This window comes from Amia ocellicauda, chromosome 5, assembly GCF_036373705.1.
Source record: "Amia ocellicauda isolate fAmiCal2 chromosome 5, fAmiCal2.hap1, whole genome shotgun sequence".
NCBI classification, from domain to species: Eukaryota; Metazoa; Chordata; class Actinopteri; order Amiiformes; family Amiidae; genus Amia; species Amia ocellicauda.
Genome location: NC_089854.1, coordinates 52,931,718 through 52,959,435, shown reverse-complemented (window position 1 = coordinate 52,959,435; position 27,718 = coordinate 52,931,718). Strand labels below are relative to the sequence as shown.

The 27,718-nt window shown below is 47.6% G+C and overlaps 1 protein-coding gene, 1 long non-coding RNA gene and 1 other non-coding gene across 3 annotated transcripts; all 3 read left to right on the top strand.

Annotated features, from left to right (window-relative positions):
- The first annotated feature begins 2,172 nt into the window (after positions 1 to 2,172).
- LOC136750619 (uncharacterized) lies at positions 2,173 to 7,757 on the top strand. Its single transcript, XR_010816920.1, has 8 exons — positions 2,173 to 2,262; positions 3,099 to 3,301; positions 3,715 to 3,866; positions 4,575 to 4,825; positions 5,252 to 5,412; positions 6,014 to 6,149; positions 6,574 to 6,774; positions 7,447 to 7,757. It is a non-coding gene; the product is annotated as an uncharacterized LOC136750619 (long non-coding RNA).
- An 830-nt stretch (positions 7,758 to 8,587) lies between these two features.
- Positions 8,588 to 8,660, top strand: trnak-uuu (transfer RNA lysine (anticodon UUU)). Its single transcript has one exon. It is a non-coding gene; the product is annotated as a tRNA-Lys (tRNA).
- A 9,232-nt stretch (positions 8,661 to 17,892) lies between these two features.
- LOC136750480 (uncharacterized) lies at positions 17,893 to 21,616 on the top strand. The gene is made up of 6 exons (XM_066705641.1): positions 17,893 to 18,594; positions 19,156 to 19,184; positions 19,539 to 20,088; positions 20,324 to 20,648; positions 20,776 to 21,294; positions 21,485 to 21,616. The coding sequence occupies exons 3-6, from the start codon at positions 19,571 to 19,573 to the stop codon at positions 21,536 to 21,538; spliced, it is 1,416 nt and encodes a 471-aa protein (XP_066561738.1). The 5' UTR covers positions 17,893 to 18,594; positions 19,156 to 19,184; positions 19,539 to 19,570; the 3' UTR covers positions 21,539 to 21,616.
- Positions 21,617 to 27,718: the final 6,102 nt, after the last annotated feature.

Here is a 27,718-nt window from a genome sequence, read left to right as displayed (position 1 = left end):
GCTTGAGGCCCTGGAGTCTGTCTTTGACCACCTGTAGTGTGATGGCCAAGTCCAGGGGTGACTATGCATCTTTAATCACTCTCTGCAGTGTTTTAAGATCCTGAAGGAGTTCAGTTTGCTCTGGGTTTAGGTCTTTGTCTGGGATTGGCTGGTATAATGTTTCAAAGTAGTTTTTCCAGATGTTTCCATTTTGGATACCCAGCTATTTGTCATGTTTGTGAGGGTTCAGATTGTGCCAAAGATCCCAGAAAATGTTCTTGTCAATGGACTCCTCAATTTAATCAAGTTTATTTTTCTTGTACTTTAGTTTTTTCTGGATCAGCATGTGTTTGTACTGTTTCAGGGTTTGGCAGTACGTCTGCCGCAGTGCTGTGTTGTTGGGGTCGCGGTGCTTTTGCTTTGAAAGTGCTCTGAGTTTCTTGCGTATTTTGTTGCAGTCGTTGTCAAACCATTTTTCTGTCACGTTTTGTTTTTTGCTTTTGTGAGAATTTTTCTTGCGCCTCAGATTTGATGATACTGCCAGAGTTTTGAAGATGTGGTTAAGGTCTTTCACGGCCTGGTTGACTCCTGTCCTTTCCTTGGGATAGGTGTTTTGCAGGAACTGGGTCAGGAGCCGGTTTGGTTCTTCACTGCTCAGAGCGCTCTCGTACTGCTCTCTGCTGTCTGCTGTCCATCTGTAGCAGGGCTGGAGTTTGAGCAGGTGTGTCGAGGGGATGGGCTGTGTGTCCGTTTGGGTGCCTGTGCGCAGGTAGAGGACTGTTTGGTTGTGGTCTGAAAGTGCTGACTGTGGTCTGATTACATAGGCGTTGATGCTGTGAGGGTCGAGGTCAGTGATGGTGTAGTCTACCACACTGCACCCCAGAGCAGAGCTGTAGGTGTAGTTTCCCAAACAGTCCCCCCTGGTTCTCCCATTGACTATGTACACACCCAGGCTCTTACACAGTCTCAGCAGCTCTTTCCCACTCCTGTTGACTGTGCTGTCGAAGCTGTTCCTCGGGGTGGTCATGGTGCTGTGGCACGGGTTTGCATGTCTGAACAGGTGGCTGTTTCCATCGGGGCTGATGAAGTCTCTTTCTCTCCCTGTTCTGGCGTTGAAGTCTCCACAGAGCAGGATGTTTCCATTTGTTTGGTAAAAGGCCATTTCTGCCTCTATGTTTTGGAGGTACTCGTGCTTGTAGTAGGGCGAGTCTGCTGGGGGGATGTATGTTGCACACAGGTAGATGTCTGATGTGCTTTGGAAGATTTTTTTGTGGAGTTTCAGCCACAAGTGTGTGGTTCCCCTCTTCACCGGGGAGATGAGGTCAGAGTGCTCTCCTCTGTACCACACCACCATCCCTCCGGAGCTCCGACCACACTTAATGTTGCTGTGCTTGATGGGGGGCAGGAGGAGCTCTCTGTATCCATTTGGGCAGTTTGTGTTTAGGTCTGGTTTCAACCATGTCTCCAGTAGGATTATGATATCAATACTTTTTAAACTATTTATAAAGTGATTGTCTCTGCTTTTCAGCCCAAGGGCTGTGCTGTACAGTCTCTGGATGTTGCAAGTGCTGATGACGAAGGGTTTTTCATCATTTTCATCAATTTTAACGGCTGTAAGTTGCAAGTTGTAATTTGTTGTTGTTATTGTTAGGTGGTGTGGGCTGTGCGCTGTGTCCTCACCCCATCATGAGCCTGGAGCAGATGTCACTCAGTAGGTAGCGGATGTCGCTGAGCTCCGAGTTGCTGCCGTGTGTCGCTCCTGTGACAGCCTTGGCGTAGCTCATCGGCTGGGGGGCTGCTGTGGCCCCTGTACTGGGTGGTTGCTGTCTGGTTGGCGGGGAGGGTGGCGCTCGGTGGGTTCGCTGGTTCACTCTGCAGGGGGCTCCCAGAGTGCGCTGAGCAGGTGCCGTCCGGGGCCCCTGTGTGTGTTGCTGGTGTGTGGCGGGGGCCCTGGGTGTGTTGCTGGTGTGTGGCGGGGGGCCTGGGTGTGTTGCTGGTGTGTGGCGGGGGGCCTGGGTATGGCGTGGCTGTGGTGCTGTGACCCAGCAGCTCTGCTTTCCCCTCCCTCCCTCCCTCCCTCTCTCTCTCTCTCTCTCTCTGTATTTCAGCAGACTGTATACATGCACGGCTCCTTTAAATCCTGCCTGACTTTGCTGTGTATAGGCATCTCCTAGCAACGAGTCCTGGCCGGGGCGCCACGAGCCGAGAGATAAGCGCGCTGAGCCGCGTACAATAATTGTGTTAAATATACTGAACTGTATGTAATAGTACCTGTCTTCTGTGGTAAGTAAATGTTTTTATTTTCTCTCGATATAAACAAAATGATACAACTGAAAGATGAACTCAGTGCGGGTCTACAAAATGCTTTTCCTTTTGTTAATACAACTATTTTTAATACAACAGAGCCTGTCATTGTGATACATACAGTTATTTAAATTATGTTATTTTAATTCATAGTGGCAACGAATACGAATATTTTAAACAAACGAGACATTCCCATAGGTAATCTTTATAAATGTCGACACAACATACACACATACTGTTTCACTGCATACAATACAGAGAACTGGCATTAAATTAGTGCAAAACGAAAGATTGTACATTTGGGCTACTTTTGCAATTGCACAATGGGAATTAGGAACATGCACACATTCAAGTACGTTTTCCATTGCACTATGTGGTTTTCTATCTATATATAAGACAAGAAACATGCAAACCTTTTTAGGACACTGATGTGAAATATTGGGATAGACCCGAAAATTACAGACACTGCACACATAAGCAAGTATGGTTCTGCCATGTGACTAAAATGATCCTTATCTTTAACCACTTTACCATCAACTCCAGGAGGAAGACTGCTTCTTCTTACTTTGAAATTAGGCTATATTCAAAGAGATGGTTACCTAAAATAATAGCTCTCTGACAGCTTTCTCTTTGTCTGTGTTTACATGACTGGTAAATAAGTCATGCCACCAGAAAAAGTAGCCTTTATTTAAGGTGGTAGTGGCTGATTACTGTTTGAAACACTTTCAGTTTATGTCTGATTACAGTACATAACAGTCATGGCACTACCTCTAACTGCCATGACACTTAATCAGCACGTACATTTATATAAATAGACTCAGTGCCAAATATGACCAGCGGAGACGTGACTGCCCAGGGGGCAGTGTGTCCAGACAACCCAGGTCTCTGAAGAAGGATGGCTTGTTTCCTATGGCACAAACTGCAGCCACCAGCAGAGAGCTCCACCAGCACTATAGAGACCTTCTAGAACCCCTCTCCTTGTTCTCAGAGAACAGACCAGAATGTGAAGAAACATACGGTAATGTCTGTGTCATTTGTAATTGAGACATGTGTACACTGCATGCGTAACACCAAAACCCTTCTTCAGAGGGATTGCATATACAGTGGTTTCTAGAAGTATCTAAACATATAGAGTACAGAAACACAAAAGGAAAGCAGCAACACTTGGACTAGAGAGAGAGAAGTAGGTGCAAGGCTCCCAGATTAAAATATAAACATTTAAACTTCAACAATTTTGAACAGTGTTTTATTTTTAAGTGGACAGATAACATTTGCAGGGTATTTGGGCGAGTCATACAAAACCAGACCAAATTATGTAAACCAAGTAGTAACAGCGCACTGAGAATATTTATGTTATGTTGAATACTTTTGAAGATGTATCTAGATCCAGATGAAGATGTATCTCAATCTAGATGTCTTAATGTGTGGTAGGCAAAATCCAGGAGGAGCGCCCAGTGACTCCTATCAGAGGCAGTGTAAAAGCGCCCCCTGCATCCCTGTCCGAATTCTGTCAGCTGATCCATCGCAGAATTCAGGTCAAGCCAGAGATCCAGTCTGTGACTGAGGAGGATCAGCAAACACTGGTAGGTAAAGATAATGATGGCATACCATTCTTTTTCTGTAAAGATTTCCATTGTAAATAACTACAGGGGAGTCAAAGCATCGCACCTCTGAATCCCTGACCAGATTTGAGTTCACACAAACCCAGGAGTTGCTCGGCCACTTGTTGGAGTCTTGATCAGAGAGTTGGCATATCTCAGTCTTAGCTCATGCCTGAACTATGGGGTCCAATGCATGCACTAAGAGGAAGCTTTTAAAGTTTAGGGGAGCCAAAACATTTTCTGTTTCTGATTTAAAAAGTTTGATTTAGCATTTCAATCCACTGAAGCAGCCCTTGATGTGCCTGAAGGATTACTTTTTACCTGGCAGTTTGAAAGCAATGTTTTTTTGACAGGCAGCTTGGAGGATCTCTGTGTGGCCTCACTTTGTGCTGTCAGCACAATGCTTAGGAAGGGATTTACCCCCGAGTCAGTTTCAACTCTTTCAAACCTGCATTTGGTGTTCCCTGTTGGCTTTTAGACAAGGAAGATAACTGGAGTACTGTGGACAGCTGGACAACCTCTCACATCAGTTAATCACACAATGTATCAGTTTAAGGAGTAGGACATTTCTACACCAGCAGTAATTGTAATGTGTCTGTGGATAGATAAAAGATTTACCATTAATACGATAAACGCTGTGTTCTGCGTTTTCTTGTGCACAACAGAAATATAATGTTCTTGTTCTTCCAGGCCGGAATCATTCTAGAAGAAGTTAAATTAATTTGGCTGGACTTAAAAGCTTTAATTTCCGATCCATCCCTGAGCCCGGAAGAGAACAAGGACCTGCAATGTCAAATTGTCACCCACATCATTCTAGTATGCGAGCAGCTGTTTCTGCACTATCTGTACATGGTGGACATTCTCAGACAGCGCCGTGTCTTCACTGATCAGGCCAACCTTTCTCGACTGGGGTCGCAGCTGTCAACAGACTGCACCAGACTGTGAGTGTCTGTTTCTTTTACAGGTAAACCCTGGGATGCAAAGTATTGGAAGTCTATATATGTTAGTGTGTTTATGCTAGGGAATAGGTTGTTGTTGTTGCCATTAGGAAATCCCCATGGTTTTGAATATTCTACAAGAGGGGAATTCTAGGGAAGCCACGGACAAAAGATATGTCCTAGACGAAGAATTCTTCGCTATTCAGCAACTTTTTGATTCAGGTCTTGCTGTTTTCAGATCTGCTTTTAAAACACCCCTAAAATGGCAGTCTGGATTATGAAGAAAGATTAGGTTTAGATTAGATTAGATTTGTAGGTGCTGCATCTCCAAACTGAAGGTAGTAGTAGTTACCGAGGGACAAATATGCTGAATGTCATGTTGTTGCAGTTTTAAACCTACTATTATTAACGTAGTTCTTTCTTTCACAGGCATCTGAATCCATGCCAGACCTTCACAGTGAATCCCTCTCAGAAGAGCTTCAAATCAAACTACAAAGAACCTGTTCTGACTCTCCGGATGTGCTGTTACACACCACAGGACAAACAGCCAGCCTGGAGAAAACTATAAAACCAGCCGAGGATCTGAGAAGGTACCAGAACATAAGAACATAAGAACGTTTACAAACCAGAGGAGGCCATTCGACCCATCATGCTAGTTTGGTGTCCATTAATAACTAAGTGATCCAAGGATCCTCTCCAGTCTATTTTTAAATGTTCCCAAATTTTCAGCGTCAAACACATCGCTGGGGAGTTTGTTCCAGATTGTGACGACTCTCTGTGTGAAGAAGTGTCTCCTGTTTTCTGTCTTGAATGCCTTGAATGGCCAATTTCCATTTGTGTCCCCGGGTGCGTGTGTCCCTGCTGATCTGGAAAAGCTCCTCTGGTTTGATGTGGTCGATGCCTTTCATGATTTTGAAGACTTGAATCAAGTCCCCACGTAGTCTTCTCTGTTCCAGGGTGAAAAGGTTCAGTTCCTCAGTCTCTCAGTAGGACGTTACCTTCAGACCTGGAATCAGTCTGGTTGCTCTCCTCTGAACTGCCTCTAGAGCAGCGATTCGTAGACGTGACTTGTCTCACATGTCTCATTTGGGTGTTGTGGGTCAACAGTAGTAGCAACTGCTATATGCCATATGCCTATTATGTTCTGAATGATTTCTTCTAGAAATTATGAATATTATGTTTGTTTTGTAGACTATTGCAGGAAAGCAGCAGGGCCTCTTTGGAACAGTCTAATTTGTTAGAACCAGAAGCAGACTTGCCTGCGTTGATTAAAGCTATGAGCCACAGGAATGATTCAAGACTTCTACATTTACAGAACAATTTAAAGGTAATTATTTTGGGGAGAGAGTGAGAGAGATCAGAGTTCTTAGCGAACCAGTACAATATAGAATCATACAACCAGCAGAGAGGATAAAATGTGAAATGATGGCATGTCCTGATTTTGGAGAATATATGCAAAGATGTTGCATTGAAAGGATCATTTATGGCTGTATATGATTTATTTGCATACAAATCAAATGTCACTCATTGTAGAAAATGTCCACAAATTACACATTTTATTTCATAGGTGCACTATGAGGGGTGTTCGGGGTGTGTTTAAATGCCACAACATTTGTAAAGGCTGTGAGCATATGTATATAATACTAGCACAAATCACATTCCTGTATTATACCTGAAGTATATTATCTCTGTCTTGGGACTTGGGGCAGTTAGTGCATTTATGACATCACTTAATCCCCTTTTGGTTCTAGAAGTTGAAGGAAGAGGAGGAGTCTTCAGTGAAGGAAGTGTGTGTGAATGAGCCTCAGCTCCCCCAGGCAGCTGTTGTGACTTTCCACCTTCCCAACAAATCTGTTGCACGGACAGCTGATGTTCGGGTTTCTGACAGAGTGCTAACAGACACGATTGAGATAAAGACAAATCCCCCTGTCTATAACGATCTGACTGGAGAGGTAATGTTTCCATTGTTTAAAATATTCCTCTTTTGGAGTTTTTTAGCAGAAGCTTATTTTCTCCCTTTCTCTTAGATATTATTTATTTGTTTCTTAGATACATTTGAAATGGCACCTCACATGACATCACATGGCCATTTGGATTTACTAGGTATTGTCTCACCTGAATGGCAACAGGCTGCTAAAACTATTATCACACGCACATTGCATGTTAAAGTATGTCAGTAAGGGAGTAATTAAAAGGGCAAATGTGTGAAGTGCAAGGAGTGGCCTTTAGTGGTTAGGTAAAAAAGTAGACAGACAAACTAAATAATTACTTGATGCAAATCATTTATTTAGTGCAGACAGACCAAGACCAGACACAATAAACTATTCGCAGTAAATATAAATTCACAGCAAAATAGGTTCAGTTCACAATATCCTATAACAAGCTCTATTCAACACAGTGGTTAAACGTTACAAAGGGCATTACAATTGTTGAAAAACAATAGCACACGGATCAAACATGCTATCCCCGCCGTTTTATTCGATTTGATTAGACGTTTCGCGACCAAAATGTTTTGTGTGCGGACTGAACGCACACCTGAGCGGAGCACAATCACAATACATATCCACAGTTAATCTAAGCAGTATCGTATTGTAACCGTTTCGGTTTGTTATCAACCCTTCCAGATCCAAAACCAGGAGTCAGACACCCTTTTCGGTGGACACGCTGTTGACTTCTCACAAGCACCATCCGCCTTCACAGCGGCAGCGCTAGCAGTGGAAAGAACGAAGAACTGCAGGAGAAACGCCGGGGCTATTTAGAGCCCGATTATTCATCGCAGAGGGGGGAAACCAAAGCCAAATGAGACTTAGAGGAACAGGAGACATCCAACAACAGTACACAACGGTACAGTACACAATCAATACATAACAATGAACAGGCCCTTAATTCACTCTTTACAGTCCTTTCTCTTATCTCCCAGCAGCCCCTACGGAGATGGCCGCATATTAATCGAGAGGGGCGGTGCTGCCTCTCCATCTCCGTTACAGTATCAAAAAATTAAGCCTACCAAAAGGGCAAGAACAAACACATTGAATAATATTGATAAAATCGATTTCGTTCACCAGTCCAACTTAGAACAAGGACAAGCAGAGTGCAAGATGAAAAGGAATTCACCATCTGTCCCCTTATTCAATTGCCTTTCAGTACCACTGATAGCACTGCGACTCAGTGTAGGTGTGCGTTCAGTCCGGCAAACACAACATTTCAGTTATGAAACGCTTTCTACAGGTGATGTATGAATGTAACATTTTCGCAAATTTGAATAAGTTTGATTTGATACAAGATTTATGAAGTTGACCCAAAAAAATGACATCATATTTTTGAGGGGATAAAAATCTCACAACACAATTGGGTAGTCCTCACGGCACACGGGTTGAAAACCACTGAGCCAAGCCACGGTGCTTCTTGGCTTTGCACAGCCACTGAGACTGCCAGGGAAAGGCGGAGAGGAGCTTCCCTTCGGTAGCTCAGTTGTTAGAGCGGAGGACTGTAGGTTTAAGGCAGCGGGCACCCTTAGGGCGCTGGTTCAATTCTGTCTCGAAGGAAGCCGTGCTTATGGTTTGGCGTCGGTTTTGGACGAGCTCCCAAATGTCAAGCCATTGGAATTGCATGAGGACAAGGAGAAAACCCCGGCAATTCGGATTTGTTGTCGAGAACTCGCATTGCCCAAACATCTCGTATTGCATGTGACCCTTTTCACCCTGAGCCCAGTTTTCTAAACCGGCCAGAAAGCGGTCTGGAACAATCATGAAGCACTTCACTGAAGCCCGGGTAGCTCAGCCGGTAGAGCATCAGACTTTTAATCTGAGGGTCCAGGGTTCAAGTCCCTGTTCGGGCGCAGTGTTGAGACCTTGTTGACCGAGGGCCATGATGGTGAAAAGCCTGGACAGCCTTCCTTGGAACAATGAGATACGCAGTTGAGTCTAGGCGAGGTGTCCTGTCCTCTTTGCTTCCTTCGGCAAATTTCCAGCCTGGCCAGTGTTGTCTTCCAGAGGCAAGTCAAGCCAGGAACTCTGAGAGATGTTTTTGCTGTTGACGACGTGTCACTTTAGAACAGGACAACATGCATCTCTACTTGACTTGGCACAATCTGTGAGGGTTGGGCCAACACAACCTACTCAATGTGTCCACACATTTGCTGGCGTCTTGAAATACTTGGAATGACCTGTGGCCCCATGCCATGCAGAAGTCCACAGCTATGCGTGTCAGCATGCACTGCTCCTCATCCCCAATGTGCCACTTGTAAGAACTGTGTAAAAAGCGACAGAGAACGTGATCAGCAAACAAACACAATTCCCCTGAGAACAACAATCATCGTGCCGATCGTAATCTCAGTGCATACCTGAATGCCCAACAAGCCAAGCCAGTGGTTCCCAAGCGTTTTAATGCCACGGCACACTTTGCTGAGACCAAAAACCTTTGCGGCGCACCAACATGGAAAAAAAAAAGGATTTACTAGGTATTGTCTCACCTGAATGGCAACAGGCTGCTAAAACTATTATCACACGCACATTGCATGTTAAAGTATGTCAGTAAGGGAGTAATTAAAAGGGCAAATGTGTGAAGTGCAAGGAGTGGCCTTTAGTGGTTAGGTAAAAAAGTAGACAGACAAACTAAATAATTACTTCATGCAAATCATTTATTTAGTGCAGACAGACCAAGACCAGACACAATAAACTATTCGCAGTAAATATAAATTCACAGCAAAATAGGTTCAGTTCACAATATCCTATAACAAGCTCTATTCAACACAGTGGTTAAACGTTACAAAGGGCATTACAATTGTTGAAAAACAATAGCACACGGATCAAACATGCTATCCCCGCCGTTTTATTCGATTTGATTAGACGTTTCGCGACCGAAACGTTTTGTGTGCGGACTGAACGCACACCTGAGCCGAGCACGATCACAATACATATCCACAGTTAATCTAAGCGGTATCGTATTGTAACCGTTTCGGTTTGTTATCAACCCTTCCGGATCCAAAACCAGGAGTCAGACACCCTTTTCGGTGGACACGCTGTTGACTTCTCACAAGCACCATCCGCCTTCACAGAGGCAGCGCTAGCAGTGGAAAGAACGAAGAACTGCAGGAGAAACGCCGGGGCTATTTAGAGCCCGATTATTCATCGCAGAGGGGGGAAACCAAAGCCAAATGAGACTTAGAGGAACAGGAGACATCCAACAACAGTACACAACTGTACAGTACACAATCAATACATAACCATGAACAGGCCCTTAATTCACTCTTTACAGTCCTTTCTCTTATCTCCCAGCAGCCCCTACGGAGATGGCCGCATATTAATCGAGAGGGGCGGTGCTGCCTCTCCATCTCCGTTACAGTATCAAAAAATTAAGCCTACCAAAAGGGCAAGAACAAACACATTGAATAATATTGATAAAATCGATTTCGTTCACCAGTCCAACTTAGAACAAGGACAAGCAGAGTGCAAGATGAAAAGGAATTCACGATCTGTCCCTTTAATCAATTGCCTTTCAGTACCACTGATAGCACTGCGACTCAGTGTAGGTGTGCGTTCAGTCCGGCAAACACAACATTTCAGTTATGAAACGCTTTCTACAGGTGATGTATGAATGTAACATTTTCACAAATTTGAATAAGTTTGATTTGATACAAGATTTATGAAGTTGACCCAAAAAAATGACATCATATTTTGGAGGGGATAAAAATCTCAAGACACAATTGGGTAGTCCTCACGGCACACGGGTTGAAAACCACTGAGCCAAGCCACGGTGCTTCTTGGCTTTGCACGGCCACTGAGACTGCCAGGGGAAGGCGGTCAGGAGCTTCCCTTCGGTAGCTCAGTTGGTAGAGCGGAGGACTGTAGGTTTCAGGCAGCGGGCACCCTTAGGGCGCTGGGTCAATTCCGTCTCGAAGGAAGCCGTGCTTATGGTTTGGCGTCGGTTTTGGACGAGCTCCCAAATGTCAAGCCATTGGAATTGCATGAGGACAAGGAGAAAACCCCGGCAATTCGGATTTGTTGTCGAGAACTCGCATTGCCCAAACATCTCGTATTGCATGTGACCCTTTTCACCCTGAGCCCAGTTTTCTAAACCGGCCAGAAAGCGGTCTGGAACAATCATGAAGCCAACACATTGTGAAGCAGTTCACTGAAGCCCGGGTTGTTGACCGAGGGCCATGATGGTGAAAATCCGCTGCGACGCAGGAGTGCGAGAGGACTCGACGCCATCGAGCACGTGAGCGAGAGGGAGAGCTGCCCGCGGTGCGAGAAACCGCCCGCGACGCAAGCACCAGATGCCACGGTAGGCCAAGGGGAACCGGCGCGCTGCGGAGAACCTGACCAAAATATGGAACTCCTCACGAATTTGCGTGTCATCCTTGCGCCCAGATAGGCGTGTGTTCTGTATCGACATACTAAAATATAACCAATGGGAACGACTGCTTTTTCTAAAATTCCTCTGAATTTGGCAGCCTCACCCTATCAAAAGAGCTGTAATAAAAATTCACCAAGCAGCACAGCGCCTGTACTAACATTTATCCAATCACCGTGCACGGATTGCTTACTATTGCCGCTGGAACAACCCCCGATTCCCCACGCCACTCAACGTGTTTTCTTTCAGCTGGTTGGCTACAGGACCCCGGAGAGGCTGGCTTTGCGGGTGGACTTCTAATAGTAAATACGTGTTTTGTCAGATGTTGCCTTGGGAGTGAAAAGAAGGAGCTGAATCTTTGAGAAATACAGAGAGACAGACATCAATCAATCTCTCTCTCTCTCTCTCTCTCTCTCTGTGTGTGTGTCTCTATCTATATATATATAATTCTATCAGTCTAGCTTTATCTATTTATCTATCGATCTATATTTCTATCTATTCCTCCCTCCATCCCTCCTTCCTTCCTTCCTTCCTTCCTATTTTATTTTTTTGCTATCGATCCACGTAAGTAAGCATTTTCTTAATTGATCAATTGGTCTGTCGATTAATGTGTTAATACGATCTGTTTATATGACCTGCTGTGTTTGCGGTGTTATTTCATGCTTTTTATACATTTGATAATAACCCTGCTGTTTTGTGTAAGGTATGTGTCTTCTATACTGTTGAGAGAGAAGTGTTTTGAACCGTAAAAAAGTCAAAGAAACGTATGGTGTTTCACTGCGTCACATAATGATAATAATAAAAATAAGAATAGTATTAATAATAATGATTATTATTATTATTATTATTATTATTATTATTATTATTATTATTATTCCATCCATCCATCCATCCATCCATTCATTTTCGAAACTGCTTATCCTGGTGAGGGTCGTGGGGAAGCCGGAGACGATATTATTATTATTATTATTATTATTATTATTATTATTATTATTATTATTAGTCATTGCGTCACATCATCATCATAACAGTATTAATAATGGTATTAAAATACTAGTAGTAGTAGTAGTAGTAGTAGTAGTAGTAATAGTAATAGTATGTGCTGCATTGAAACATAAAACAGATAAAAAATCATCATCATCATAATAATAGTAATAATAATGAGGATGATGATAATAGTACTAGTACGAATCATAATATGAATAATTGTAGCAGTGATACAAGGTATATGATGAATTATAACATATCTTGTATTATTTGTTGTCATTTAATTGAAAGTATTGTTATGTTTTTTTATTATTATTATTATTATTATTATTATTATTATTACTATTATTATTACTATTCATAATAATAATAAAACATACTAATTGTAATGATCTCCTTATTCAATATTGTTTGTCAGTGACTTCCTGACTATTTGTACCTGCTGTACAGGAACATGAAGGCCACCCCACAGTTCCGCTGTAAGCCCTCCAGCAGGGAGCTGGTCCTGCAAGCCACAGCTGAAGCTAAAAGCGTCGCGTCTGCCACCAAGTCCTCCAGTGATCCATTTGTCCCCCTCACACCTCGTGAGGTCCGGAAGGATGCTGTGGCCCGCATCCTGTCTCAGGGGGGTGACCCCGGGAACACCAAACTGGTACTCAGCCAGAGTACCCTGCAGTTTGGCAGGTACCGCGGTCAGACATTCAAGTGGATCCTGGAGAACGACGGTGGGTACGCCGTGTCTCTCGTGGCCGCTCATCAGAAGGAGCGGGAGATGGACACGTCTGACACGGTGTACATGGCCAACAAGGACGCGCTGGCCAGCTACGCCTGTGGCTTCCCAAAAGTCGCCATCGCTGTGGGTGACCGGAGGGCCAGGAATGCCACCCGCGCCATGGTGTCCCAGAGTGGCCGGGAGGACCAGCAGGTGGTGGGCTTCGGGGCCCACAAGGGCCAGACCTGGCAGGAGCTCTACGAGGCCATAGACAAGGAGAGGAGAGGGTGTGTATTAATCTATTTTAATAACTATTGCCTACTCTAGTTTATGTATGTTTCAGGGAATTAAGAGCACCCTGGCCTGCAGTTGTATAGTCAGTGTAGTTGTAGTTAGAGAGAGAACTTGGGTTTATTACAGGTATGTGAGATGGATAAGGAGGCAGACTCCCCAGCCCGGAACGCAGATGGCCAAATTCCTGGCATACATCCTGCGGTGGGACAGGGAGTCACAGGCCCAGAAGCCAGCAGCACAGCCTGCCTCCTCCCAGCCCACACCCTCGGTGCCTGCGCCCTGCCAGCCTCCCAGGACGAGTGCCTCGCAGTCGGCTCCCACCCTCTCCTCGTCTGCCACCAAGTCCAGAGCTCCAGTGTCAAAAGGTTCATTTTGTGGAAGTGTGTGATTTGAGCAATTAGAATTAAATGTAGTTTATTAAGGCAGCAATTAGGTAAACAGTTATACCAGGGCTATCACACAATTTAAAGTTCACACTTAAAACAGACCGACGGCAAACACACGATAATCGCACACATTTTGTGATTTCAAAAACAAAATACACCAGTTACCATGACCCCTGTACCAAATGCCCACCATTACAGCGCACGTTTACTCCTCCTTCCAGCGGTGTCCAGGAAGGAGCGCCCATCACTGGCCTTCAGCAACGATGCACTCACTGACGCTGAGCTGCTGGCAGCTGTGGAGGACATGGCCCCCCCGCATAAGTCTTCACGCAGCTGTTACAAATATCAGCCTATTTCAATACATGTCTAAATGTCATTCATTTCAGGTTCAAGATGGAGTTCTTGCCATTTGGCACAAACTAACAAACAAGCACAAACATTTGGACTCGGGTTTCCCTCCAATAGTGAGAGAAACCTTTGTCCAGCAGGGGGCATCGAACTGTATTTGACAGTCTCTTTCTTTTCCTTGCAGGGAGCTGATCCATCAGGCCAGACCAGACAAGACGGGGAGGTGCCGGTTGACAGAGCTGCAGAGTCCTGGGTCCTTGGAGGCGAGTGGAGATTGGGACGGACCGGGAGCGACAGGGGACCTAGCCAGAGGAGTCGGCGGACTCCTCACGGAGTGGGTCCCATCCAGAAGCCCGGCCGACCATCTACCTGGAGCCCGGCCTGACCAGGACTGCTCCCTGCTGACGTCACCAGCCAGGATCCAGGAGAGGCCTCGGATCCCAGGGACCGACCAGGCCGATCGGCAACGTCCCTGAGGGAGGCCTCCTGCAGCCAGGGCCCGGACTTCTCCCTGCAAGGCCCGCTCCCTGCAAGAGCCCCGGAGGTGGAAGCTGCTCCCCAGCCAGGTGGACTTGCCCCGACCTCCGGATTGAGAGCCTCTGGACCCTTCTCCCAGGTAGGAAAGCGCAGCATGGCCCAGCGAACCGCCGGTGTGAGGCGCCATAATGCGGTGCGCTTCAGCCATGAGGCTGGAGCCGAGACCGCGGCCCTCACCCGGCTGGAGTTCAGCAGGTCCGTGCTGCAGAGGGGCCTGGCCTTTGCCCCTTCTGAGCTGAACTGCGTGGTTAAACTGCCTGGACCTAGGGACGTGTTTGAGGTGAGTTTTAAGAACCCTCAAGTGCTGGAGAGTTTTTGGAATCTATACAGAGAAAAAAAAGATAGTATGCCCCTGAGTGACTTTGTGGTCGATGCCCTGACTGATAGAGAGATTAAAATAGTAACTATCCAGTTTTATAATGAAGCAGTGGCAGAGTACGATGTAGAGGTATGGCTGAGGAGACACTGCGAGATCCTGTCTGAAAGCAGAAGAGTTAATGATGAGGACGGGGTCTGGACCGGTGCTCGGCGGTGGCAGGTGCACCTGCAGGTGGAAGTGGCCGCCATCGGCGGAGTACGCCATCTGCCGAGCACCGTGGTACTAGGAGCAAATAGGGGGCTTGTCTTCTACCATGGCATGCCCAAATTATGCAGGAACTGCGGGGCCCTGGGTCATTTAGCCGCAGCCTGCACTGTTGTTAAGTGCAAGGTCTGCGGCGGAGAACATCTGACAAGGGCCTGCAAGCAGGAGAGGGCCTGCAACCTGTGCGGTGGGGGAGGGCATCTCTTCAGGAATTGTCCCTCCTCCTATGCAAATAGAGCGCGGGCCCTCGGGGGTGGTGGAGAGAGAGGGAATCAAGTGGAGGCTCCTCCAAAGGTGATACCCCAAGATGGGGGTAGAGAGGAAACAGTCCTCAGGAGTCTCATAGGCTCCCTCTCTGACTCAGGGTCAGAAGTGGAGGCAGAGGGGGAGTGGACAGTGGTAGCAGGGAAGAGGAAGAGAGCAGAAAAGAGGAGCATGGGTAGGGGGGGTATGATGAATAAAAGGATCCACTCTGCAGATTCTCCCCCCCCTGCCAGCTCCTCCCCCGCTGCAGAGACCTCTCCCTCTAATTTCTACACGCCCCACTCTGACTCCGGAGAGGAGAGCAGTGGGCCTTCTCCACTGCCCCGAGTGGGCAGCCTGGTGGATGAGAGGCCCCCTAGAAATAAAATTCCTCCTGCCCCACAACTGAGACTCTCCCAGGGGAGGGGTCAGGTATGCCCTCCCAGCAGTAGTGGGAGAGCCGCAGGTCCTCAAGAGAGGAGAATCGGCGCCAGTGTCCTTTCCCATAAAGACCTAAGGGACGTAATGGCAAGGTCACTGGCGCTGGGGGAGGAGGCCTGCGGCGGCAGACAGCCGGGAAGGGAGAGACCACCCCCTCCCCCACCATTAGTTAAAAGAACAACTAGCGGGGTCTACACAGTTCTCTCCCCAGTTGTACACAAAGCCTCTGCCCTGCCATCTGCTCGTCGGGCCTCGGCCACAAAGGAACCAGGGAGAACCTCCAGCACCATGGGCCCTGAGCCCAGTGGAGTTTCGCCAGCCTTACCGGGTGGCGGGAGCCGAGCCCCCCCATAGTCTTCCTAGAGGATCAAGCGGTGAGGCAAATGATGGGTGCTAGCGCTAAGCTAGGTGAGGGAGAAGAGAGGAGTGGGGAAGAGAAAGGTTTCTTTACATGATTGTTACGGAGCGGGTAACTGCCCTCACAGCCATTATGGCACTAATTATTATATCAATAAATGTGAGGAGCATTGCTGAGGTGAAAAAGAGGACCGATGTTTTAAACTCTCTGGCTGGAATGAAGGCGGATATCATCTGTTTGCAGGAGTGCGGCATCCCGTTCCAAAAGGAATATAAAGATCTCCGGGACACTTGGACCCTAGGAGAATCCTTCTGGTCGGGGTCCAATGTGTCCCGAGCGGACGGGATTGCCGTACTCCTGAAAAACCCCTTCATAGAGGTAAAAGCATTTAAGGTTATAGAGGCGGGCAGACTGGCCAGCCTCGATTTTAAATACAAGGGGGCTGTATTGAGGCTGGTCAATGTCTATGCCCCCACCAGCCAGAGAGAGAGAGTCCTCTTTCTCCCTCAGCTACGCCCGCTCCTGATCGGCACCTTACCAGTTATCATTTCAGGTGATTTCAACTGTGCTCTGAGGGATGTTGACCGGAGTAAGCCCCGCAATGATAGATCCAGCAGGGACCTCGCTGCGTTCGTGGAGGACTTTGAACTCTGCGACGCAGGTCGGGACCTGGTCCCCTTGTTCACCTGGGTGAGTTCTTCTGGCTCCTCCTTCTCCAGGATAGATGTCATGTCTTCGGAGGCGGTCTTCTTTTCAGACCACAGGCTCCTGACGACAGAGGTGCTCATCCCGAGCACACGGGAGTCGGGGCCTGGGGTCTGGAAGCTCAACACCTCCCTGCTCGATGACCCTCGTGTTATTAAGACCTTTAGCAGACGCCTCGAGGAGTGGAGGACCCTGAAGGACCTTTTTGATTCTCGCATAGAGTGGTGGGAGATGGTGAAGAAAAGGACCAAGGGCTACTTCATTCAGCTAGGGAAACGGAAAGCTCGTGAGAGGCAGGCGAGATATTCCCATCTAAACGCCCACCTCCAGCGCCTGAGTCTTTTACAGCTCAGAGGCTTCGACCTAGCTGAGGAGGTGGCTCGGGTCAAACTGAGTCTCTCCGCCCTCTATCGGGAGGAGCAAGAGAAGATCAAGGTCCTTTCCAGGGTCTGCATCATGGAGGACGATGATAAATGCAGCCGCTTCTTCTTCAAGAAAACGAAGGAGAGGCGGCCTGCAATGTCCTCCATGATCGACTCCTCAGGGCAAGAGGTGGAGGGCAGAGAGGCTGTTGAGACAGTGATGCGGGATTTCTACAGGGAGTTGTATGATCAGAAGGTGGTGGATCAAAATCTGATCCATCACTTTCTGTCCCTGTTGGAGTCCCGCAATGAGGGGGACGAGGGCACCAGGAGCTGGGAGGAGGCCATATCTAAGGTCCAAAAGAAGATCCACGGCTGGAGCAGAAGGACCTTGACGATGGCTGGTAAGGTGCTGGTCGTAAAGGCCATCCTCTTCCTGATACTCCTCTACGTAGGAATGATCTTCCCCCCAGACAAGGTCATCGCAAAACTAGTGACCCGAATTATATTTCGGTTTGTCTGGGGGAGCAAAATGGAGAGGCTGAAAAGAGTGCAGATGGTGAAGGGTACCCTGGATGGAGGCAGGGGGGTCCCGGACGTTGTGCGGCTGATAAAGGCGCAGGGGCTGGCCTATGTGGTCAAGAACATCCAGGCTGCTGGCAAGAAAGTGAGTTTCATGAACCGCTTTTATTTTGCCAGCAGCCTGAGACCATTCGGCCTCTGCGCCATGGATAACACCAGGCCGCACTCGTGGGATCCCCCGCCGTTCTACAGGGCGCTCCGAGCCTTTGCGCTCGAAGTAGGCCTCCATAAAGTCGTGCTGGCCTCCTGGGATTATAAGACCATCTGTAGCCAGATGAGATCTACCCAGGAGACCAGCCGGATAGAAGATTTCCCTCCCGAAACCTGCCGGTTTATCTGGGCTAACGCTACGCACGTTTGCCTCACGAATACGCAGAAAGATGTCTCCTGGATGGCCGTGAGTCCGTGTCTCCCCACCCGAGTGTTCATGCACAGAAGGGGCATAGCTCCTTATGACACCTGCCCCTATAAGGGTTGCCTGGGGAAGGAGACGGAGGCTCACATCTTTAGAGATTGCCCCTCCGCCTACAGGGTCTGGCTCCTGTTTTCTCCGTTCCTCCACAGGTTTGCCGTTCCTGCGCGGGCGACCGCCCAGCAGATCTTATACGGTCCTGCCAGGGGATTAACATCTTCCACCCTGAGGTGCTGGTGGCGTGTCGTCTGCGCAGTGAAGCAGGCCCTGTGGGAGGGACGTAATATCTGTCTATTCAATAAGCAGGAGCTGGACCCGATTGTCATCGCGCGGAGGGGCATGGTGCTAGTGAGAGACTACGTCAATCTGGAGGTCCATCAGAGGGGCAAGGAGGAAGCCTATAAGAACTGGCATATACAAGATCTGGGGGAGCTTAGGATCCCATGATGGGACCCACCTCCGGGGACGGTCAGTTCCCCCTGCTGGAGCCCGAGTCCAAGATTTTTTAACCATTTAATGAATGATTATTTTTAAAATGACTTTTGAAAGTGAATCTTAACTGTTTTTAAAGATTTAGTTGTTTTTAAATCACTAATTGTTTAGGGTTTTTTTGGTTTAGTTTTGTTTTATTTTTTTGTCAAATAGATTGTCCGTTTTGGATTTAATTTTAAATGCATTGGACCTTTTTTGTTTGTTTTTTATTTTTACCTTTTTAATTGTTTCTTTATTTTGTCCAGTGCATTTTCAGTTATTTTCAATGTATTTGACTTTTATGTTGGTAGCAGTTTTGCTTTAATCACGTTTGTTTTGTTGTTTTGTGCACTTGTTTATTTGAAGTTAAGTATTTTGTTTTTCGTTAAATCACAAAGATTTAAAAAATTTTAAGTGATCTTAAGAATTGTATTTTAAAAAAAGTTTTTAATCATAAGTATTAAAAATTTGAATTGTTTTTATTTGTTAAATGTAAAATACTTCAAACAATAAAACAGTATTTGGCACAAACTAACTTGTATTGTTGTATTTTGTTAGCTTAAGATGGATGGATCTCCCAGTGTAAGGTAAGTGAGATGGACCCGGGGTCCCCACGGTGCTTTAGCTACATATCGCTTTACAGCCACCTCGTCTGCCCTGCCTCGACACCCCCAAGTATCTGTGACCCCTGGCTTTATGAGCTGAGCTGCATGTTTGCTATGCGCTGCATCCTCACCGTGTGTGCTGTGCATGTGGAGTGGCACGCTGTGATATAGTGTAGTGGCATGGTGTGATATGATGTAGTGGCACAGTAACATGGTTGATTGAATGATAAGGCTTCATAGACCTAGTCACCTTGGCATTAACATAGATTTGGATAATTTCACCATTAGTTACATCTCTGTTGTTGCGAGATTTTGAATCTCCCGTTTTATCTCTAGTGTCTTCAGTGCAGGAGCCGGGGGCAGCGGCCATGGCTAGCTCAGCTCAGCAGCCGACACCACTCGGTTCAGCGGAGCAGCCTGGTGGGGGTGTGTGTGTGTGTGTGTGTGAGTGTGTCTTCGTGTGTTTGTTAAATCTGGGTGCAGTATCCGTAGTGTCCTGGCAACTCCTGTCACTGTCTGTCTGTCTGTCTGTCTGTCTGTCTGTCCCTGTGTTTCTGCAGGTCCTGCTTCCTGAGGGCTGGAAGCAGATGCTGCCCGCTGAGCAGCTGCAGTGGGTCTCCAAGGCCCTGTTCACTAGGAGCAGGTTTGGGAAGCTGGTGCTGACCTCGGACCTGTGTCTGTGGTGGTTCCCTCCCCAGCCCTGCCCGGTGTATCGGCAGCCCCCGGCCTCTCCCAGCCTGCACTTCGCTCGGCCGCTGTTCCTATGGATGCCCTACCGCATGTGGGCTGTGAAGCTCACCTGCATCCAGCCCCAGTGTGAGGGACACAGGCTCACGGGGGCGGGGCTGTACAAGATGGCGCGCCAAGTGCTGAGCATCAAAGGCTGGTACGATATGGTCACGGAGTACCTGGAGTGCCGCCGGTGCTCAAAGAAGTACGCAGGCTGGTCCGGAGATGTGCTGCAGCAGCTGGATGTGGCTCATTGGAGCCAGTTCCCAGCCATCCTCACCTACCCGTATGGAGACAATTCACCACACAGCGTCTGTGCTTTCCCTCCCCCCCTCCCTCTCAGCCGAAATGTTTCCTGAACTCTAACTGCTGTACTGCTGTGTCTTGGGCAGGCTGTCCTGCGACTACACGGTGCTGAGTCTCATGAGGGAGCACACCCTGGGGAACAGCGCCACCCGGCTGTGCAAACAGCTGCAGGAGCAGCACAGCGAGGCGTGGCAGCATAAAACCCTGCGGTACCTCGCAGACTGCGAGCCCTTTGTGACCTCTGCACCTGTAGTCCCGAGCTTCCGGCCGCCGCCACCCATGCCACCAGTGCCTGGACCCAAGTGGCTGCTGGCAGTGTACGACCTCGACGTGCTGGAGCGGCTGGCCGAGGTAAAGGCCCAGGTCACGTCTGTGTTCGGGTCCATTTTAAAACTGGACTCGACAAAGAAGGTGAGTATCGTCAGTCAGATTTTTTGTGCTGCTGTCTCAGCGGCCGCTTGGTGCATCGTGGTGCCGCTCAGCTGAACGCATTACAATTAAAGACCTAATAACTTAATGTGTCTCATACATTTTTCAGTTGACCAGGAAGCTCACAGGAGCAGCCGCTGGCACGGCATCGTGGGCCACCAACGTCGGCAACGAGTTCGGGCAGGTCTTGAACTCGGTGCTAATGTGCGGAGAGGGTGAGGGGCTGCAGCCCATGGCTGCCGGGCTGGTGGAGTGGTACGGCTTGGCCGGAGAGGCTCCCCCTCAGATCCTGTATGTGGACTGGGACTGCTGCTCTGTGGCTGGACGGTCGAAGGGGGCCGAGGGGCACAGGAGATGGAGCGGCTCATCCAGGAGCTGCTGGACGTTTTTGACAGCAGGAGGGGGCTGGACACCATGGGCGTGCTGCTGCTGGACCACAAGCGGATCCAGGCCATCTGGAAGGCATAGCGGCCCCACCTCGCCTGCATTCAGGACTCCGAGGGGGTGCAGCTGTATACCCAGACAGGGCAGCTGCGGAAGGGGGGTGTGCTGCTGCCAGTATACCGCTGCGCCCGTGGATCGACCTCCTTGGAGTCTTTCCACCTCCACCTGGCCCTTTTCATCCCAGGTTAGTGCCAGCTGCACCGCAAATAAAGACGCCAGATTCTGTGATGCTTTTTGAACCCAGTGGATCAGTAGACTAGTTTTTTTTTCTGTAATTGTTACAGTACGTGTATTGTTATATACTATGGCTTTGTGAAGAGTATGTTTTGAACTGTATTGAAGTGTGTGTTTCTGTTTCCTCCTGCTCTGCTCAGGCACCAGTGCCAGCGATGTGCACTTCCAGGCATATCTGCTGGAGGGCCTGGTGAGGTGGAACGCGGACCGTGCAGTGGCGGCCGTGGAGGATGCTGGCAAGCTTCTGCGCTCCTACAGTGGCTCCTTGCAGAACGCCCTGGGCACCCTGAGCCAGAAGGTGCTGGCCAGGGACCTGTCGGAGGGGTTCGTGAAGTCAGGTGTGTACACGGGTCAGTGAGCGTGTCAGTGTGGGGGGTTGATTTGTAAGGTGCTCTTTAGCAGCGTTATGAAAATAATAAAAGCGGTGAACCCATGCTTCTGTTATGATTGTGTTGAAGGGGAGCTCATCGGGATCGAGTACCTGTACTCACAGACAGGGAAAGAGCTCCAACGTGTGCACAGCGACCCCGACGTCCCGGACGAGGCAGCTGGCCAAGACTCAGACAGGGAGGAGAGTGACGACGAGGGCTTTGAGGAGGACGATGACCCCACCATCTCCAACCCCGTCGCCCCGTCTCCAGCCCGACTGCCCACGTCTCCCGCCCGACTGCCCACGTCTCCCGCCCGACTGCCCCTGTCTCCTGCGCGGTCGACGGCCCGACTGCCCCCGTCTCCTGCGCGGTCGATGGCCTGACTGCCCCCGTCTCCCGAGATGGAGCACCCCTGCGCTGCAGGAGACGCCCCCCCTGTTGCTAATCCCGAGGTGAGGAGGCAGTGATGGCGCTCAGCTCGTCTCTTACATTGTAGTGCACAAAACCCTGGAATGATAGCTATTGCCAGAACATGGTCCTGTAACTGACTGTCGTCTGTATTCTGTTGTTTCAGGAATCGTGCGGCCCTGATGGCGTTCCTGGGCTCCAGCACGTCCAGCAGTTGGGCAGTTGTCTGGTGGACCTGAGAGCCCAGGCATTCCTGACCAATCGCCAGGTGGCGGAGCTGGTACACCTGTGGCAGCAGCTCCCCGAGGGAGACAAGCAGCGCCTCGTGTACCCGGCCCGCCACAAGGACAGGCTGACTCGGGGGCGCTTCAAAGCTGGGAGGAGGTCTTCAGTCGCTCCGGGAGTGGACAGCTTGAAGAGGTGTGATATACAGACACGTTTTAAATCACTGCCGAGAAGCAGACGAATACGAGTATGTGCCTGTAAGTAGTGACTGTGAGGTGTGAAGGATGCTTCCTAACACAGATCTCTTACCTGGTTGCAGGTGCATGGTGGGCGAGAACACCGGGCCAGCCCAGTGGCCGGACACGAGCCATTTGGTAGAGGCCATCTGCGCCCAGCTGTGCCTCATTCACCCGTCCCCCACCCAGACTGGAATGAAGCGCCTGTAATAGCTGGTGAGGCCAAGAAACGCACGTACCCGTTTCTTTGTCCGGGGGTTGAGGCCAAGGTTGAACAGCTGCCACTTTGTTCTCCTAGGGTTTGATAAGACCTCTGCCTATGGTGGAGCCTAAATATTGTGCTTCACTGACTGCAAGAGTACATTTTTTTGGGTTAGCTGTGAGGCCAGCAAGTCAGAGGGCGTTGACAACTGCTCAAAGATGAGACAGGTGATCGTCCCAGGTGTGACTGTGGATTATGACATCGAGATAGGTTGCAGCATAGGCTTGGTGGGGTCTGAGAATGCGGTCCATCATGCGTTCAAAAGTAGCTGGGGCCCCATGGAGTCCAAACGGAAGCACAGTATACTGATACAAGCCCTCCGGCGTGGCAGATGCAGTCTTTTCCTTGGCTGCTTGTGTCAATGGAAACTGCCAATAACCCTTTGTGAGATCTAGGGTGCTGATGACGTGAGCTGTACCCAGTCGCTCAATCATCTCATCAATGCGGGGCATGGGGTAGGCATCAAAGTTGGATAGCTCGTTCAACTTTCTGAAGTCGTTGCAAAAAACGAAGAGTCCCATCTGGTTTCGGGACGATCACTATTGGGCTGGACCAAACACTATGGGATTCTTCAATGACACCAAGCTCAAGCATTTTCCTTACCTCCTCTGTGATAGCGACCTTCCCTGGGCAGGGTTGCTGTTCCCAGTTTTCTTTTGTGATGTCGAGGAGGCCTCGCGGTCTGTGGGAAATAAAAAGCTTGGGGTACTTCCCAGATGGTGAATATGAGAAAAGGGAGCAGTTGATCCCAGTTACGCCCATCCCTTTCCATCGTCCTCCTCAGCATGCTTTTTAACGTTTTGTTAAACCGCTCCACTAGCCCGTCCGTCTGTTAATGGTAAACAGAAGTGTGAAGACTTTTAATTCGGAGAAGATGGCACACATCTTTCATTACCTTGGACATGAACGGTGTACCTTGGTCTGTCAAAATTTCTATTAATATAGATTAGAAAAAGCACAGGCCCTAGTACTGATCACAGTGGAACTGAACTAACAACCTCACTCCAGTTAGAAGCAACTCCTCTAATCGACACCCTCTGCTTCCTATACATCAACCAGTTCATAATCCATCTACTTACATTACCCTGAATGCCTACAGCTTCCAATTTGAGGCTCAGTCTTTGGTGTGGAACCTTATCAAATGCTTTTTGAAAATCTAAGTATATCATATCATATGCTTTCATGTGATCTACAGCTGCAGTTGCATGTTCAAAAAATTCTAATAAATTAGTATAACATGATCTGCCTCATCTAAACCCATGTTGACTATCTCCAAGAATATGGATTTCATTAAGATGCTCCTCTATTTTCTGTCTAATCATTTTTTCCAATATTTTACAGGTGATGCAGGTGAGACTGATTGGTCTGTAATTTCCTGGCTCAGTTTTGTCCCCTTTTTTGTGGATTGGTATGACATTTGCTGTCTTCCAGTCAGTTGGCACATCCCCTGTTTGAAGTGTCATTTGGAATATTTGAGTTAGAGGCCTATAAATAATTTCCCTAATTTCTTTAAGTACTGTTGGAAATATACCATCTGGCCCAGGTGATTTGTTTGTTTTTAATTCTGCTAGTCCCTTTAGTACCTCCTCATCCTTTACCCTAATCTCTCTTAGGATTTGACTGGACTGGTTGTTAACCTGTGGCATGTTATCTGTTTTTTTTTCTTTGTAAAAACCTCCAAAAAACATTTGCCACATCTTATTCATTTTCCAAGATACTTCAATTTTTGCCCTTTATCTGTTTCACTTCCTACTTTATTGACCTCTTGCTGTGTTAGTATTGAAAAGCTCTTTGCATTAGTTTTAGTTCCAAGAGCTATGTTTCTTTCTATTTCCCTCTTTGCTTTCCTGACCCGTTTCTTAAGGTCTCCTTGCAGCTCAACATATTCTATGTATTTTGTTTAATCTCCGTCCCTTTTGTATGCGCTATACAACATTGTTTTTCTCTTGATATTTTTTTGCATACCTCTATTAAACCATTTTGACCAATGTTTTTTGGTCCTCAATTTGCTAAGTTTTGGTACATAGACTCGTTCAACTTCCTAACCATTAAATTGAGCGGCCACTTTTTTAACATGGTCGAAACACAGAATTATAGAGGACCCTACCCAGCACCCAGTTATTACGGGGTTGAAACCAAGCAATCAATTAATCAGATTCCAAACTCTCCACCATGGCCAAGACCAAAGAGCTGTCCAAGGATGTCAGGGACAAGATTGTAGACCTACACAAGGCTGGAATGGGCTACAAGACCATCGCCAAGCAGCTTGGTGAGAAGGTGACAACAGTTGGTGCGATTATTCGCAAATGGAAGAAACATCAACTCGCTGTGTTTGGAGGAGGAGGAATGACCCCAAGAACACCATCCCCACTGTCAAACATGGAGGTGAAAACATTATGCTTTGGGGGTGTTTTTCTGCTAAGGTGACAGGACAACTGCAGTGCATCAAAGGGACGATGGACGGGGCCATGTACCGTCAAATCTTGGGTGAGAACCTCCTTCCCTCAGCCAGGGCATTGAAAATGGGTCTTGGATGGGTATTCCAGCATGACAATGACCCAAATCACACAGCCAAGGCAACACAGGAGTGGCTCAAGAAGAAGCACATTAAGGTCCTGGAGTGCCCTAGCCAGTCTGCAGACCTTAATCCCACAGAAAATCTGTGGAGGGAGCTGAAGGTTCGAGTTGCCAAACGTCAGCCTCAAAACCTTAATGACTTGGAGAGGATCTGCAAAGAGGAGTGTGACAAAATCCCTCCTGAGATGTGTGCAAACCTGGTGGCCAACTACAAGAAACGTCTGACCTCTGTGATTGCCAACAAGGGTTTTGCCACCAAGTCGAAGGGGTCAAATACTTATTTCCCTCATTAACATGCAAATCAAATTATAACTTTTTTGAAATGCGTTTTTCTGGATTTTTTTGTTGTTATTCTGTCTCTCACTGTTAAAATACACCTACCATTAAAATTATAGACTGATCATTTCTTTGTCAGTGGGCAAACGTACAAAATCAGCAGGGGATCAAATACTTTTTTCCCCCACTGTATCTTTTGAATTGTACGTGTGAGCAGAGGCCTCAGTGGGAGTTGACGTTATTCTCGTCTGTGTGGTAGCTGCTCAGTTCCATGTCTCTTGTTCGTTCAGCCAGTTTCCTTTCTCTTGCAGTGGTTCACACCTGAAGGCTTCCGGTCACTCTTTGCCTTAGTGGGAGCAAACGGCCAAGGCATCGGGACCAGGTAAAGACAGGAGAATATCTGCTTTTGTTTTTCCCCCTCCACACAGTCCATTCTACCAGTGCCATATATGTAAATGTGCAAACTAAATACCTCATTTGACTGTAAGACGTTTGCAAATTAGCAATGGGGGTGCATCTAGTGTAAAGGAGAGAACAAAATGTATCTGTCTTAATTAGGTCTTTGTTACTCATTAATCAGTATTTAATCAAATGGAACTGCTAATATGCCTTCTGTGTTGAGTAGCAAGGATGCTGATTATTGATGATGTTGAGCTGACAGACGACAAAATGAATATACTCTGATAATACACAGGACGTGACTGATGTCTGTGAAGAAAGACAACCTGCTTTTTTGGGATAGGCTTTAAGAGTTATTAATGGAGAGACCGCTGTACTAATTAAAATCCGTTCTTTGATTGAGAAGATGGTGCTTCAATCCTAGAGTGAATGTATGACTTTGTGAAATGTATGACTCATCTGAAAGTTTGCCGTCTTGGTTTCTCAGTTCTCTCAGTCAGTGGGTCCACGGCTGTGATGCACTGGAGCTGCCTGCCCAGCAGAGGGAGCAGTTGGATGCCTTCATTGACCAGCTATACAAGGACATAGAGAGAGGACAGGATGCCTGCCAACCCACAGGCAAGCAAACAAACCCGCAGCTTAATACAGTAAAGATTCACAGGCTGACCTTTGACCTTTATGATCAAATAATAAAGTGCCTTGTATTTTGAGCAGACCTTGAACTGGTGTTTATGAAGTGTAGAACTAACCTCCTACCTGTAAGCCTTGGTTGGCCATATATTTCTAGAGTAGTTTGAGCTCTAAATTTAGCTACTCCTTTTCACCTTATAAAAACAAACACGATCTGTTTACAGGGAATGTTATCCTGTTGAGCGGCCAGACCCACAGGAAGCATGTAGTACATAGAGGAACATAAATGAAGTACAGATAATTACCGGTTCAATCTTTAAAGATTCCTGTTTGCCATTAAAAGCAGCATCATTAATGTGAAGAGTAGTGCATGGAGAAATGGGCTCTTTTGGGGCTAATGGTTGATTTAGTTGAATGGGCTGTTGTTTCGGAGGGGGTCCCACAACTGTTGCACTTTTGGTCTTTTCCAGAGATGGGTGATTTCCTGAACTGTGAGGGTTCTGGCCTGTTCCTTCTGCAAAGCCCTTGTAAGTGACCCTGTAATGGATACTCCCGAGGTCAGCAAGTGTGACTCGGACAATCTGCTTCCGAGCTTGGCCTTCTCTCCTTGTGTATCCCCCCCGTCTCGCATTGAACTTGGAAATCCACTTCTTTCTCCCTCGTCTAGAGTTTGACTTAGCAGGAACCTCAGATGCCCTGGTTTTTGTGGGCTTCATAATTTGGACCTGGATCAAACATTTGGGCTGACTACATGTGTTTTTCTTTGAGTCACCTGCTACTTACCTTGTGTTGACTGTACAACGTACATTTTATTATTGGTTTTGACTGCTGCTTTGGAGGAGCCTGCTATTATCAATATCGGTGCACAACAAATCATAGTGCCTTGTCTCTGAGTCCTGTAAGTCAAGGGCCCATTAAGCAGAGATAAAAGGCTTCTGCACAGACATTTTCTCTTTGGGATTACAGTGTTTGTTAGAAAGTGAGATATAA

Coding starts and splice junctions, on each gene's coding strand:
- LOC136750480 (XM_066705641.1), top strand. CDS start 19,571: ATGGCTAGCTCAGCTCAGCAGCCGACACCACTCGGTTCAGCGGAGCAG. Junction 20,089..20,323: donor GTGCTGAGCATCAAAGGCTG/GTACGATATGGT, acceptor TGTCTTGGGCAG/GCTGTCCTGCGACTACACGG. Junction 20,649..20,775: donor AACTGGACTCGACAAAGAAG/GTGAGTATCGTC, acceptor TACATTTTTCAG/TTGACCAGGAAGCTCACAGG.